Source organism: Microcebus murinus, chromosome X (genome assembly GCF_040939455.1).
Source record: "Microcebus murinus isolate Inina chromosome X, M.murinus_Inina_mat1.0, whole genome shotgun sequence".
In the NCBI taxonomy this organism is placed as follows: domain Eukaryota; kingdom Metazoa; phylum Chordata; class Mammalia; order Primates; family Cheirogaleidae; genus Microcebus; species Microcebus murinus.
The window spans coordinates 106,914,257-106,931,137 of NC_134136.1; the positions used below are offsets into that span (position 1 = coordinate 106,914,257).

Consider the following 16,881-nt stretch of genomic DNA (forward strand, 5'->3'; position numbering starts at 1 on the left):
ACTTACTAAGCTCAGCAACCACTGTTGGTGACTAGATTTTAATCCTGTTAGAAAGCCCCAAGAAACATGTGTGTTGGGGTTATTCCATTCAGGGGTAAAGGAACTGGGGTATTATTTATACATTATCTCTTATCATTGGCTGCAGACTGTTGGGGAAATGTTAATTTCCTAGTATTTGCAGCCTGCCACACAGGTGCAAAAGTGGGATTCTGTGGCCACTCAAAGCCCTCAGATAAAGAAATGTAGGTTCTAGCAAGTGGAAGTTGGGCTTCCATACAATGTAGTAGTGATAGTAAGGCCATATGGGCAGGATATGAACAAGGTCAGCTATAAAATGCCTTTATGTTTTTCAACATAATTACCCTACTTCTTTGGATTTAGTCCCACAATTCTTTAAAAGTATGCAGTATGACAGAAAATGCAAATGTTTGCCTTCACTGGATTTAATTTAATTGATGGACATCTTTAGTTCAATATTTTAGATTAAATCAGCCTTTTGACATCACTAAGCATGGGGTTTGTTTCTACACAAATCATATTTTGATTGTAGTAATTATAACATCATCAACAACATTAACAACCATCAACCACTTAAAATGTGTTGCTGTGTGCAATGCCAGCCATGTCATATATCCTACCTCATTGGATCTTTAACAAAACCTTCTGAGATGTATTTTGTTATCTCTATATTAGACATCAGAAAACTGAGCTTCAGAGAGTTTAAGTAAATCAGCCTGAGAGTTACATCTTTTTCCTTTCTCATAGTTTCCATCAAGATGGTCTCAAATGCTCCATCAGATGAAGAAGTATGTTGTAGTGGATCCAATGAATGAAATTACAACTCATTCAGCTATCTAAAAATGTAGAGCTAAAAACACTTCTTTCTTTGATTTTTAGGTTTCATATATTCATTTTTAAAAACAGGCTTAGATGTTGGAAAAGGTTCGAAGAAGAAAGAGAGCAAAATTTACTAACCCAGGTAGATATGAGGAAAGGATAGTATGATGAAATTCTCTACTATGAGGGAAGGGAGAAAGCTAAATGACTGCTATCATTTAAACATAATCCTTATAAAAAATGGTGGCTCATGCTCCCATATTTTCCATGAATCTAATCATGATATGCCCAGACATTTTTCATTGCCAATATCTCAAATCAGTGGTTTTCAAAGTATGCTTCCATAGAACCACTCTGGAACTTGTTCCTTGGCATCACCTGGGACTTGACAGACATGAAAAATTTCAGGCCCCACCCCAGACTCACTGAATCAGAAATTTGTGGGTTGGGGCCCAGCAATCTGCGTATTATTTTGTAAACATAAAAGGTCTGTTACCTGGATCATAGCTTATTGCAGTCTCTAACTCCTGAGCTCAAGTGATCTTCCTGCCTCAGCCTCCTGAGTAGCTGGGATTATAGGCATGTGACACCATATCTGGCCACTCTGTGTATTATACAAATGTTCCAGATGATTCCCATTGACCACCGAAGTGCAAGAATCACTGCTATGGTAATTACATGAGTGTATTTGTGTACTCACTATTCTTATTGTATGTGTAAGTTCTGTTAAGTACTAGCTCTAGAGTCACAATAGCAAAAAATATTAAAAAAATAAAGAAAATAATTTAAAATGAAATTCCAGAGGTTTTTGTGGGCTTAATATAAAATTTCAGCATATACTCATTGCTAAACTACAAGAGAAGCTTACAGTTAGATGTTGCTTATCAAATATTCCCCTTGATTCTATTATGTGAATAAAAAAGTTTGGCTTACAGGGGAATAATAAGTTATCAAAACAGCAATATAATTTTCAAATAAGACACAAAAAAGAAAATAAAGAAACAAAAAGAGGTCTCTACTTTTTTCTTTGAGTAAATTAGGGAGGGATGTTAGTATCTTCTAACAATAAAGATAAATTTTCTCTCAAAATAAACTTAGGTATAAGTCTGGACAAGGTACTACTACTATGAAGCCGACCTAAAGAGACTGCCTTGACTGTGAGGTAGAAAACTCAAGAAATGGTATTTTCCTGCCAACTCCATTGGCTGCTATTCTCATAGGCTTCCTGAGCTTTTCCTCTTTTCAATATTACCCCCATGTGCATCAATTTTGTAGCTAGATCAATTATTTAAACATATCAATTAATGTGGACAAATTTGTTGAACCACTCATTTCACAGATTGTTTTTAAAATTTTAAAATTTGAGACAGTCTACTCTCTGGCACAGAAAAATCAAAAAAGATCTGACTGGGTGGTTAGCCAGAGAGGCAGACTACTCCAGGAGAGAAGGAAGAGGACCTTTAGATAGCAGAAGAAGAACTGCACCAAACAAAAAAATCCAGAGAGAAACAGAGCAGCTGAACACAAGTTGACTGCAGATTATCTATTTAGGGATCTGAGGGTGTGACTATATAATATCAGAAGAGTTGGTGAGAACAGATCATAAAGGACTTAAGATACACAGGGAAAGGCCACATGGGTGGCACACAATGAATAGAATAGAATAGCTTAGAATGAAATGGGATTGGATAAAATACCTTCAATCCTGTGGATGTGACCACAGATAAAGCCTGTGACTATGACAAAATTGTTCAACCTATCTGGGGATTTCATTTTTGTGATCAGCAGAGAGATAATTGTGGACTATATTACTCTCAAAGTACCTTCTAGCTCTCACATTCTGGTATAATTTTCCTCATAGTGACCTCCCCACAGCCAAATTTAAAACCATTATATAGTCCCTTGTTTGAAACCCTCCAATGATTTTTCCATTTCACTTAGAATGAAAACTCCTCTGCTAACAGATAACTGCCCACCCCCGCTAACTTATCTTAGATCATTTATTCCCTGTTTTACTCCCTTCAGCCAGACAAGCCTCTTTCTCTTCCCAATTAGCTTTAGAGTCTTTGTAGTAGCTCTGATTGAAATGTGCTGCCATGAAATTTATTATTATTGGCTTTTTCTTCTGATTCAGATCTCCCATATTAAATGTGATTCCTCACAAATGCTCTACAAATCAAATCTTTCTGAAACAGTACCACTCCCAAAGCCTGCCTAAACACTAATCATCCTCTATTTCATAATCTAGGTTTATTTTTTAGGTAAATTATCATGATCTCAAATGATTTTACTTATTTCTCCATTCACTGCCTACTTCTCCACTGAACTATAACATAAATTCCAAGAAGGCAGGTAATGGCTTTGCTCAATACTATATTCAGTATCTAGAAGGATGTTTGGCACATAGTAAGTATGTAATAGGTGTTGATGAATGAATGAATGATATATGATATTACCAGATTAGAATGATTTTTTTAATTTTTACTACTCTAAAAACTATTACTGTTTACACAAATTTTAGCTTATAGATTTTTAAAAATTGATAAATAATATTTGTACATATTTATTGGGTACGTTTGATACTTACGTTCTACATTTGACTAAAGCCATATGATTGATCCCATGTTTAAACATCTGAGTTTTCATGAGCTACTCTCTGCTATAAACTATAATAAATATTTCTGGATTATCATATAAAAAAGTATACTTAGCTATATTTTTACCATATGGCACCAATTAAAATAATAAATATCAAGGTAGGGACATTTACTTTGTGCCAGGCATTGTGTTAGGACATTCATGTTTCATCCATTTAATAATTCCAAAAAGCAGGCACTCTGACACCCAATTCACATATGAGGGAGTTGAAGCTCAGTACGTTTATGTAATTTGTCCAAAGTGAAACAGTTGGCAAGGGGCCAAACCAAGTTTTAAACCCAAATATCTGGCTCTACAATGATTTTACTCTGTCATAAGTCCTTGAACCAAACAAATATCAACACTATTAATATTTCACATAGGTTAATGTGGTTAGATTATGCATAATTACTAGTACATAAAAATAATAGTTATCATTGTAGTCATAAATTATTGAGTGCCAACTCTGAGGTAGGCAATTCACTTACATGTAAGGTACAATCTTCAGTTCATACAAACAAATTAGGTAGGAACTGTGATGGTATAAACATGATAAAATGGAAGTTTATGTTGATTACTGAGTTTCCCAAGGCCATACTGAAATGTCACTGTGTAGATTCAACTCCAGACCTCACTTTCAAGTCCATGCTACATGTTAATTTCCTTGGTCCAAAATCAATGCTATTTTTTGTCTTATTGTTTCAAAAGAAGTGCATGTAAATTCAATCCTTTTAATCCATATTAAAGCCAACTACTTAAAATATTTAGTACTTGCAAATACTGAGAAACCCCTTTGAATTACAAAATTAACAGCCTGTTGACTACATTTTAAATACTTTCTCACAGTTTCAACTTGAATTTGCATCAGCTAGTAACAGCTAATGTGATCTGCTAATACCACTCTCTTAATATGGTATGATTTCAAGGGAATCATGTTTCAAACTGATTGTCAATATTTATATTTTGATCACAATGCATAAAATTAATTATCAATTTAAGATTTTAATAATGCATATCAATCTTGAAGCTAAATTAATTAAAAATTAACCTCTACTATTAAACCAAGAAAAGAGCAAATGATATAGAATCACATTTCAAACAATGCTACATTTCTTTCCTTCTCTCTTTCTTTGCTTTGCTTTATTTGGCTTATTTTACCTTCATCTCTTCAACTGCTTTCTGTAATTCATCTGGAGTTTTATATTCAAAATCTCTCTCAAGATATTCTTCTTCAGCTTGAGTCATCCATTCATGCATCTCTGATAGATCTTTCTGAAGACTTACAGTTTTATCCAAACCTGCCTTTAAGGCTTCCTTTCTGGCATAGACCTTCCATAAAAAAATGCAAAACATGATTATTGACAGTGACAAAACATTATTATATTATTATTAAGCAGTCCGTAAATAACAGAAAGCTTATATAGTAAAAATAAAGCAAGAAGTAAAAAGCTTATATGCATAAGAAAAATTATTCGTGGAAATGGTTAATTTCACATAAGTGTGAGAATAAGATATAGCTATTTACTTGGCATACTTAATAAAGTGAATAGAATGACCTATGATGATAATTTAGTTGTTTTGTGTGACAATACTTTTCTGCAAATAGAAAAAACAAACTTTTTATGTTTCAGTTGGAAAAATAATTTTACTGACACACATAGAAGTACTAATTATTTGTGTTCCTTGATACTATTTTATGATTTCAAATGTCCTAGAAACTTAATAGTTATATATCTACAAAGACTTTCACAAATTAAAAAGAAAAGATAGAAAATGCATAAAATACTTGGGTAATTCACAGAAAAGATAATATATGGCCATATATTTATATAAAGGATGTTCCAAAATCACTTATAATTAAATGATCACAAATTAAAGTGAATTAATACATTTTCACATGTGAGATAGACAAAAAATAATTGGTGAAAATACCCAGTTTGGGCATAGATGTAGGAATATAAAAGATTCCATACCTCTTGAGTGAAATATCCAACATAGTAAATCTTTTAGGTAATAAGTTGGCAAATATATTAAAAATGTTAAAGTTCATGAATCTGAGTCTACTCTTCCAGGTTTGAGAGTGAATCATAGCAACTAAAATTTACAGAGTTGCATTATTGAATTCAGCTTTAAAGACAGCAACATATTAGAAACAAAACCAAATGCACGTTCATGAAGGGATTAAATAAATCATGATACCTTGAGATACTGTGTATCACCAACATATCTGCACTGGAATGAAAAGCTTCTTAATATATAATTTGAAGTTTAAAATGAAAGTTATGAAACAGTGTGTATTTAGTTACAGGGAACATTTTCTTTTTAAAGCCTCATACATTTCTAAAATGTTAAGACTTTTCACAATGAGATCCATTACTTATTAACAAGAAAAACAGCAGAACTTAAAATATCTAAAAGAAAACCATACATGCAAATGGATTGTTACAAAGCACCCTGTAGTGATTATATATAATGCTCACTCTTACTTTAAAGAGTAACTCTATTCGAATGATGTTATTCTTCTCTATGGGTTTAAACAGTGTTTTATATTTAAGTAACAGAGTTGTCATGATAAAGTTTTAATATATAATGAATAGTTTTAGTAAAATAAAGTTTTCATCGTACTTTACCTAATATCAAATATGTGCAGAACCACTATCACATTATTTTTTATTATAGTTTACAAACATACTAAACCTAATATACTTAACATTTTAAGTTCTTTACTTACCTAAGTGAATGTAGTACCTGATCTATTGTAATGTAAATATTTCACTCTGACATATCTAGAACAATATGTCTGACAAGTATACTAGTAAAGGTATATAATTGTCATTTTGAATAGTCAGTGAGCTTATGATAAGTCTTAGGAAACAAGCTGCTAAATTTCTACTTAAATATTCTGTTCTGCTATAATCTCTTAAGGCAGTTGGTGAAGCTACATAAACATTAGAGAAACTAATGGAACTCAGCCAAGACTTATAAAAAATACACACACATGTATATATAAAACATGATATAAAGCTAATCCAAAGGAAATGGATCAGAAGATTTTTTTTTTAAGTAAAGAAAGGTAGGAGGTCATTCTGAAATGATAGTACCAGTATACTAGAAAGAACACCACCTTGGGAATGGGCATATCAGGACTCAATCCTCACCATGCTAAGTGAACCCAGAAATATCACTTCATTTTTATCTCAGCTTCATAACTAACCTAAGAGTTGGAACAGATAATTTTCAAGGTCTTTTTAAAATTTAACATTCTACAGCTCTATGACTGATCAGAGAGAGTGAAAGATGAAATTTTTATGGCTTCATGTCAGAAGGATTTCTGTGGAAAGGGTTTGGTTAGAATAACATTTCCCTTACCTTTATCACACTAGTGATTTTAACATGCTTGCCTGAAACTGCCCAATCTACTGATTATATCGCCTTATCATAATAGGTAAAATAGAAAGTTTTTTATGTTTCTTGTTCTAGAATCTGTATCTCTAACATTCAGCACTGCCCGCCCCCCCTCACCCTCTTCAATCTCTGAGCTCAGAGGGAATAAGCCTTTGGTCTTATCAAAGGTCAGTGACTCCTGTTCGGAGCTGATGCTATGAAATCAGTTTTCCCCTGTACTTTCACTTAATATTATCCTGGATTTATAATTTCTTCAATTCCTCTCTCTTGCTTCTTTTAGGTCAACTCATAAACATGTTTTAGATGACACATGATTTTTTAAAAAGTTAAACATACGTCCATCTTACCACAACTCTACACAGTTAATACATATTTTTGAAAGAACAATCTACTTCTGTCTCTACTTTCTGACCTTTCAATATTTCCCTCACTATAATCTGTCTTCTCTCTTCACCACTGCACCGAAACTCCTTTTATTAACATCATCAGGGATTTTCTAATTCTAATTTATACTTTTCAAACAATCCCTTACCTTATCTCTTTATAATTCAAAATTTATATCTCTCTAGAATTTGAGGCTCATAATTATACCTGGCTTCTTAAAACCCCTTATTTTCTTGACATTACAGTTTCCTGGGTGACTTTTTGCACTTAATGTTTTCTCTGGTTGTTTTATTTCCCCGGTTGCTTTGTTGGCTTCCTTTTACTTGCTGATACTTAAGTATCAATGTTTCCCAGAGTTCTATGGGTAGTTGTCTTCTTTTTCATTCTACTATCTATTTTAAAAACATTTTTTGTTATTGCCAACTGGATATTTATAAATGGATGGCCAACAGGCACCAGAACTCAATAGTCCTCTATTTTCTTCCAGATATGTTTCTATGACTTTATTCCTGATCTATATCTATAATGCTGGTTGTGAAACATTTATCAGCACACCACTGATAACGAACTATGCTTCAGCTTCTTCCATTAGAAGTACTCCACAGACCATTGCAAAACCTTAGGTTTTACAAAGAATACCTTGGAAAGCTATTGGAAGGTTTTCAGTTGAAAAGTTATATAATCTGACATGTTTGAAAAGAATCATTTTGGCTGCTGTGTTGAAAATAAGCTCTGCAGAAAGGAGTAAAGGTGGAAACAGGGAAAACTGTTAGGAATCTACTGCAATAATTTAAGGAAGAGAGAACAGTGGCTTCATCCAGGGTGACAGCAAAAGGATGATGAGAAAAGTTGTTGAATTCTAGAAATGTTGAAGATAGAAACAATAACATTTGCTGATAGATTTGATGTTTGGGGAAAAAGAGAAATATAGGAGATAAGAAAACCTTAAGTTCTTTGGCTTAGATAATTGGAATAATAGAGTTGTCATTTGTTATGATAAGGAAACTACTAGCTAGTAGGTTGTAGGGTACATCAGGAATTTTGGTTGGGCATCTTAGATTTAAAATGTATATATATTATTCATTCATATGGAGATGTTGAGTGGGCAGAAAAGTATGTAAGTTTGGGATTCAGGAGAAAGGTCTAGATTGTAACAAAAATTGTGGTAAGAAATAATTTACAGATTATATTTAAAGACTGTATGAGTTCACTTAGAGAATGACTGGTGATAGAGTGGAGATGCAGTCCAAAGACTGAACCCTGGGACACTTCCAAATGTAGTGGCCAGGGTGATGAAACCAGCAAGGATATTGAGAGTGGTCAGGGAAACTGAAGGCAAACTAAGAGAGAACTAAGAAAGAATGATGACACAGAAGCCAAATGAATAAAGATAAAGATTAGATATTGGATTTGGTGATGTGAATTCACTGGTGACTCTGACAAAATTTTCTTCAATAGAGTAGTGAGAATGGCAGTTTGATTAGGTGGGATTTGAGAAGGAGCAGAATGGAAAGAAAGGATATTCTATAAAGGAGAAGAGAAATAGAGAGGTGGCTGGAGGGACTGTGGTGTCAAGGAAGGATTTTTTTTATTATTGATAGGAGATATTATAGAATAATTTCCTGCAAATGGGAATGATATAGTTGAGGGAAGATGTAGGAGGTGGAGGACTGTCCAATAGCTGGTGCAATGTCTTTGTATAGAAAAGAGGGAAAGGTACCCTGCACACAAGTGGAAAAGCTAGCCTTAGAAGCACAGAAAGGTCATCTGTGTTAATAGAGAAAAGTAGAGTAGATGAGCTTCTGTGCAGATCAGTGGGAGTATTGTAAATACCCTGTGATTGCTTCTATTTTCTCAGTGAAATAGGAAGTTAGTTAGTTGGCATACAGAAAGAAGAGAATAAGAATTGTTAGAAATCTGAGGAAAGAGATCAGTGGAAGACTGCACCCAAATGGCATATTAAGTGAGAGAAAGACAGTGATCTGAAAGTTTCTTGAAAGACATCCACCTGACTCTTAAATTCAGTATATTGATAACAATTTATTATAGATTTATAGCCACTAATAATTAAAATATATGAGTATACATTATTTAGGAAGTAGACATGTTTTATAATTTTATATATGTAGGTTTCTATTTATTCACTCTTCATTTTATTTAACAAACATACATAATGATTACTGTGTGCTATGTACTGGTCTATACACCTGACAAATATTAACTCAATAATGATTATAAAATTCTAATAAGTTAGGCATTATTATCATCACATTTTAAAGATTGAGAGAGAGAATCACAAAGAGGTTAAACAACTCTCCGAGAATCACGCAAGTAGCTTATGACAGGGGCAAGATTTAAATGAAGGCAGTCTAGTTCTAGAGCTCCTGGTCTTTCACATATATTTGCCTTTCCATCCACAAGGAATTGTTATCCAGTATTTGACCTTCTGTGTCTACATTATTTCATTTAACATAATGTTCTCCAAGTTTATCTATGTTATTGCAAATTGAAGGATTTTCTTTTTAAAGGCTGGATCATATTCCATTATATTACACACACACACACACACACCCCACATTTTCTTTAATGGATCAACAGTTAGGTTGTCTCCATATCTTGGCTATCATGAATAATGCTGCAGTAAATACGGGGGTGCAGATATTTCATCAAGATCCTGATTTCCTGGTCATTGCTTGCTTGCTACACCGCTGTATGGGGAATTATGGGATGAGGTCATTGAAGCACGGGCGACTGGCCCATCAGGCAATAGAGGGCAACCATCCCGCCAATTATTTCAAAAGGCAATAGTGGACAACCAATCATTTTAAAGGTCAATGCATGATCCATGCGTAGTCAGCTTGTGCGAAGCTTGTACAGCATGGGGATAAAAGGTATGCCGTTGTTCCGGTCGGGGTCCTTGCCTGCGAGAGTGGCCACTGAGTTGGTGCTCTGGGGCTTGGACCCTGGCTAGCCAGAAAATAAACCTCCTCTTGTGTGATTGCAAAAAAAAAAAAAAAAAAAAAAAAAAAGATCCTGATTTCCATTCCTTTGTCTATATACCCAGAAGTGACATTTTTGGTTCAAATGGCAATCCTTTTTTTTTGTTTTCTTTTTTTTTTTTGTAGGAATCTCCATATTATTTTCCATAATAGATACACAAAAATGCATTCTCACCAACAGTGTAAAAGAATTCCGTTTTCTCCACATTCTTGCCAACACTTATCTTTTGTTATTGTTTTATTTTTTATAATAGCCTTTCTAATAGATTGTGTTTTTGATTTGCATTTCCCTGATGAATAGTGATGTTGAACAACTTTAGTCTTTTGGAACACCTGTTGGTCATTTGTATGTCTTTTTTATCAGGAAATGTCTCTTCAAATTTTTGCCCATTTTTTAATTATTTTTCATTTTTTGCTATTGAGTTGTAAGGGTTCCTTATATATTTTGGATATTAACCTTTTACCAGATACATGGTTTGCAAATATTTCCTCCCATTTTCTAGAATTAAAATAGTCAAACTCATATAACCAGAGAGTAGAATAATGGTTTCTAGGTGCTGAGGGATGGGGAAATGAGGATGTGATCCTCAAAGAGTACCAAGTTTCAGTTATACAAGACGAATAAGATCTGGAGATCTACTGTACAACATTAGGCCTATAGTGAACAGAAACTATATTATATACTTAAAATTTTGCTAGGAGGATAGAACTTATGTTAGGTGATCTTACTATATTCTTTAATATAAATAAGTAAAAGGGTCAAAAGTAAACTTTTGAAGGTGATGGATAAGTTTATGGTCTTAAATGTGGTGATAGTCTCATGAGTAGATACTTATCCTCAAACTCATCAAGTTGTATATGTTAAATATGTGAGGGGGAGATACACATCTTAGGGTTGTGGTCAGCATAGTGTGGGGGGAGAGGGAATACATCTAAACCTTCCAAGGGAAAGGCTAAGATATACAATGTAACCCAAATGTCAAAAAAAGGGTAAAAACAAACAAACAAACAAACAAACTTTTATTGGGTGATGAGCAAATGGGAGGGGGGAGGAGGGGAAGAATTTACACTTACAAAATAGGTGTGATGCGCACCACCCAAGAGTAGGGCATGCTTGATGTTTTGGCAAGGCGGGGGCAGGGGGAGGGTGTGGGGAGAAATGGCAGGGGCAATATATGTAAACCTAACAATATTTGTACCCCCATAATATGAAAAAATAAAAAATTAAAAAAATATATATGTACAGAGTTTTGTATTTCAATCATTCCTCAACAAAGTGGCTTAAAAAACAACAGAAATTCTTTACCTCTAAGAGTTTATGTATTAGCCAATTTGGCCAAGCATTTCAGTGTAGGGGTATGGGGAAATCTTCTCATTGAGAAGTAACTATCATAAACCTGTTACTTTTATTTTTGTGCACAGAGTTTATATGGCCAGTTGAATAATCTGCTGGAATTCCAGATTCAGGTCTGATTGCCTTCTTCTTCAAAACAGATGTGACCAAGATGGAACTATTAGGTCATTAAATATGAAATGCCAGATCTCCAATCAAAAGTGTAGATTATTATACCTCAAACAAGAAGCAGTACAATTAATTGAAGTATGTGCCTACACTATCAACACAGTTTTGCCATCTTAATGGTAGCCTGTTTATACCAGCAGCAAAGAAGCCTGGAAAGCCAGTGGCAATGAAATCACCAAAGGAATTTCCACAGTTTATTGAGAATTGAATATTTTTCCTTGCAACAAGTGGTCTGAAACCTGGAAGAAGTGGTAGTCAGTTGGTGCAAGGCGTGGTGAATACAGTGCATGACACAGAGTTCCAAGTCCAGCTTCTGTAGTTTGAGCAGGGTTGCTGTGTGACATGTAGTCCAGGGTTGTCTTGCAATAGGGTTGGCCTGTCTCTATTGACCAATCTTGGCTGCATAATTGTAAGAAATTTCATCATTTCATCCAATTGGTTGCATAGACCTCCACTGTAATCTATTGACCAGGTTTCATGAAGCTGTAGTGGATAATACAGCACTGGACCATCAGACACAATTAGCTTTTTTTTGATGAATATTTCATTTTGAATAGTGTTTCAGCAATTCATCTTTATCCAGCCATTGTGACAAATGCTTGCAATTGTCAAAAAGAACATATTTTTCATCACACATAACAATATAATATAGAAATGGTTCACCTTTTTGTCGTGATAGCAAAGAAGGGCAAGCTTTGAGATGATTTCCCTTCTGATGCTCATGTAATTCATGTAGTACCCATCTATCCAGCTTCTTTACCTTGCCTATTTGTTTCAAATGGTCCAATATTGTTGAAATAGTAACATTAAACCTTGTTGCTAATTCACACGTGGGTTGAGATGGATGTGCTTCCACTATAGCTTTCAGCTCATCATTATTCACCTTGGTCTCCACCCATGTGGCTCATTTTCAAGATTAAAATCACCAGAACAGAACCTCTCAAACCATCGATGCATTCATTAGCCACATCATTCCCAAACACTTCATTGATATTTTAAGCTGTCTTTGCTGCATTGGTTCTATGATGGAACTCATACTCGAAAATATGCTGAAGTTTTGACTTATCCATGGTTTCACAAAAATTGCTCTAAAAATATTTGAAGGATAATCACAAGCCAAAACATGCATTTGAAAGACTGATAATGTACTTCACAGTAAACATAATACAAGAAGTGTAAAAGTTAAATGTCAGAAATGTTAACTGCCATACTTAGTTCTCATGGAAATCGGACATTTCATACTTAATAACCCATATTAAATTTGGTGTGTCCCTGAGCTGCTAGTTTTTCTTTATTTATACTCATCATGGTCTACACTGTTGCTCAAAACAAAAGACTCTGAATATACTTTGATTCATCTCTCATTCTTCCTCTGGACTTTCAACATGTATCCTCCTTTGCCAAGTACTGCTGACTTTAATGGGAACTGATGTAAAGAAAAAGGAACGTGTCATGTTAGGATGGGAATAACAGTCCTGGAGAGATGTGACTGTTAAAGTGCTCATCAAAAATATAACAAGGAAGAATGTGCCTAATTGGCTAGAAGAAAATTAAGACCATGTTCAATAAACATAACATTGACCACCTGAGAAAGATAAGCTGGCTGGAGAATGGCCATGAGGAACAGAAGTTTCAACAGAATTTGAGCCACAGAAGCATTTTAATCCAGTTTTCCCAGAATAATATATTCCCTCCTCATGTTAATTACCATATGGGGGAGGTCAAGATGATGGACTACAAGCAGCCTGCATTCACCCTTTCAAGGAGAGGATTAAAGGTAGTGGGTAGAGGTTCACGATAGATGGACCATCTCAGAGAGAGCATTGTGAATCATCAAAGAAGCAACTGGAGACAGTCAAAGCAGGGGAGAGAGAGGCAGGTGATACTCTTGGCAAAATTGGAATGTACCGGAGGGAAGTGTCCACAACCAGGAAAAGGTTAGGGGAGAGATCCGTGGGGCTCTGCACTCCCCCAGTGTACACAGAAATCTGAACTACAATTTTGGGAAGAGGAAAATGGCGGAGTAGGGGTGCCATCCTGGCTCTCTGCTCCCAGAGCAAATAGTGAAGAAAGCGGATAGCCACACTCCAGCGATCTACACTTCCACGAGAAATCTGAACTACAGGGAGGCTCATCTACAACAGCAGGCCTCCAAACTGATCAGGGAGCTGTTTGGAGACTGTAGTAGCACTGAACTGGAGAGAGCTGGTGCAGTGTGGTCCTGCCATATTCTGGTCCCAGGTTGCTGCAACAGAAAGCAAATCTGTGCTCTGAGCTAACCCCAAGTTCTTGGTCTGCAGAGGGGTTAGCTACACTGCAGGCACCTCCGCATTACCTCTGCCAGGTCAGAGAAGGAGCAGGGAGGGCAGGCACTCTCACACACACTCTGGGTGCTGTGAACCCCTAACCCCTTCCCCACCACTGGCTTTCTCGTGGGGGTCTGAGCAGAGCAGGTACCCACCAGCCCTCAGCAACTGCCACCACCATCTTGACATTTTAATAGCACCACCACTGTCACCTGCATTGCATTGCAGCAGCTGCCACTGTCGGACCTGAGCAGAGGGAGAACTCCAGTCACCACGACTCCCCAGCAGGGCACCATATATCACCCCCACCTGGGCAGTTGTGGATGGCCTAGCTGTTGTAGCTGAGGAGTTACCCTGCTGCTGGCTATGGTCCTGCAAACCTACAAACCACCCAGGCAACAGCCAAGACACCTGAACCGTCCTGCCAAGGTCCCACCCCACCCCTCACACAAGCACCTGCCAAGTTCTTGATACCCACCCTGACACTGGCTGTGGCCCCGTGACCCTTCCAGGCACTGACCAAGATCCCATAATGTGCCCAGGCACCTGAAAAGGTCCTGTGACATGTCCAGACACCAGCTACAGTCCCATGACATGCCCAGACACCTATCAACATCCTATGACATGTCCCACTACAGACTGTAGGCACCTACCAAAGTCACACGACCTTCCTAGGGGCTGGCCATGATCATGCCACCTGCCTCTATGGGGAGGGACTTGTCAAGCTCCCTGCCCAAGCTTCTAACAGGAGGCCTGGGGACAAACCCACCAATCCAAACGAATATCCCTCAGCACCAATTTGTACTGTAACAACCACAAGGAAACAGGATGGTGCGGAAGAACAGGTGTGTTACAGGTTCTCAGTGCATACATCCATCTCCCACTGGGTAAGTGTTTCAGAGTAGGACACAAAAGCACTATCTCGGGATTTCTCCTCATCACTAAGTAGGAGAGTTCTAAGCAAAGGAAAACAGGTGCACCACAAACCTATCATCCCTGAGTTAAGAAAAGATATTTTGGATAAGAAGTAACCAGCAAAATAATTCTGGCAACATGAAAAAAAAAAAAAAAGCTACTTTGCCATCCCCCAAAAGATCACAATATATCCATAGCAATGGACTCCAACCAAAAGGAAACTGTTGAATATGGGAAATGGAATTCAGAATACGGATGATAAACAAGATGAATGGAATTTAAGAGAAAGTTGAAAATCAAAATAAAGAAAAAAGAAAACATTTCAGGGTGGGAATAAAACATATGAAAAACTCAATAAAGAGATAAACAACATAAGGAAGGATATAACAGAACTTAAAGAAATGAAAGAGTCATTCAGGAAATTATAAAATATAGCATAAATCTTAAACAACAGACTAGGACAAACAGAAGAATCTCAGAGCTTAAAGATAAGGCTTTAGAACCAACCTACTCAGTCAGAGACATAGGAAAAAGTAAAAAGAATGAACAATCACTCAGAGAAATATGGCACTATGTGTGATGAGCCAATATATGAATTATACATATGAAGTATGCTGGAGGGAGAAGAAGAAAAATCAAAAAACACAGAAAAACCTACTCTAGGGAATTACTGAGGAACTTTGCTGGAATTGTCAGAGATTCATATATCCAATACAAGATGGTAAATGAATACCAGGAAGATTCATAGCAAACAGCACATCTCCAAGACACATAATCATCAACATGGCCAAAGTCAAAATAAAGGAGAAAATTGTACAAGTTGCAAATAAATAAATAAATAAATAAAAACTAACCTACAAAGGAAAACCCATCAGGCTACAGGCAGACTTCTCAGCAGAGACTTTATAAGCCAGAAGGGATTGGAGCCCCACTGTTATCTTCTTAAACAGAACAACTGACATGAATTATTTATCCTAAAAAACTAAGTTTCCTAAATGATAGAGAAATAAAGGCTTTTCCAGACAAGCAAACACTAAGGGAATTTGTACCTACTAGATCTGTCATACAGGAAATACTAAGAGGTACATTATATATGTAACAATGCAATCATAGCCACCAGTGTAACAACACCCCAAATTTAAAGCTCACTGTTCTTATAAAAGAAGTAGCACAAGAGGAAGAACAAAATAATAAAGTATTATCCAACATGATGAACATAATAGCATCCTACATATCAACACTCAATGTAAATGGTCTGAAAGTACCACTTGAAAGACTTAGACTGGCTGAATGGATGAAAAAAATACAACCAAAGTATTTTATGTCTCCAGGAAATGCATCTAACCCATAAGGACACACACAGACTCAAGGCAAAGAGATAGAAAAAAAATATTCTATGAAAATGGAAACCAAATGTGAGTAGGTATATCATTCTCATAACAAATAAAATAGACTTTAAATCAACAATGGGAAAATAAGACAAAGATGGTCATTATATAAAGGTAATGGGAGCAATTCAATAATAATACATAATAATCCTAAATATATACACACCTAACAGAGGAGAGTTGAGATTTATAAAGCAAATTCTGCAAGAACTTAACAAAGAAATAAACAGTAGCATTTTTATTGCCAGGGACTTTAATATCCCACTAACAGAACTGGACAGGTCATCAAAGTAGAAATTGAATGAGGAAATGATGGATTTAAGTGAGACTTTAGAACAAATGGACCTAACAGACATTTACAGGACATTCTACCCAAAAACTACTGAATATATATTCTTCGTATTATCACATGGGACATTTTCCAAGATTGATTATATTTTAGACCACAAAAACAATAAGACAGAATAATGGGAAGCAGACATATAAAA

At 35.8% G+C, this 16,881-nt stretch overlaps 1 protein-coding gene across 9 annotated transcripts in view; it reads right to left on the reverse strand.

The window, feature by feature from the left end:
• Positions 1-16,881, reverse strand: part of DMD (dystrophin) — a 2,109,452-nt gene that overhangs the window by 1,283,734 nt on the left and 808,837 nt on the right. For all 9 annotated transcript variants that reach the window (XM_012756891.3, XM_012756894.3, XM_012756895.3 and 6 more), the window contains one exon: positions 4,633-4,803. In XM_012756891.3, the coding sequence (XP_012612345.1) occupies positions 4,633-4,803 (171 nt within the window). The remainder of the gene's footprint in view (positions 1-4,632; positions 4,804-16,881) is intronic.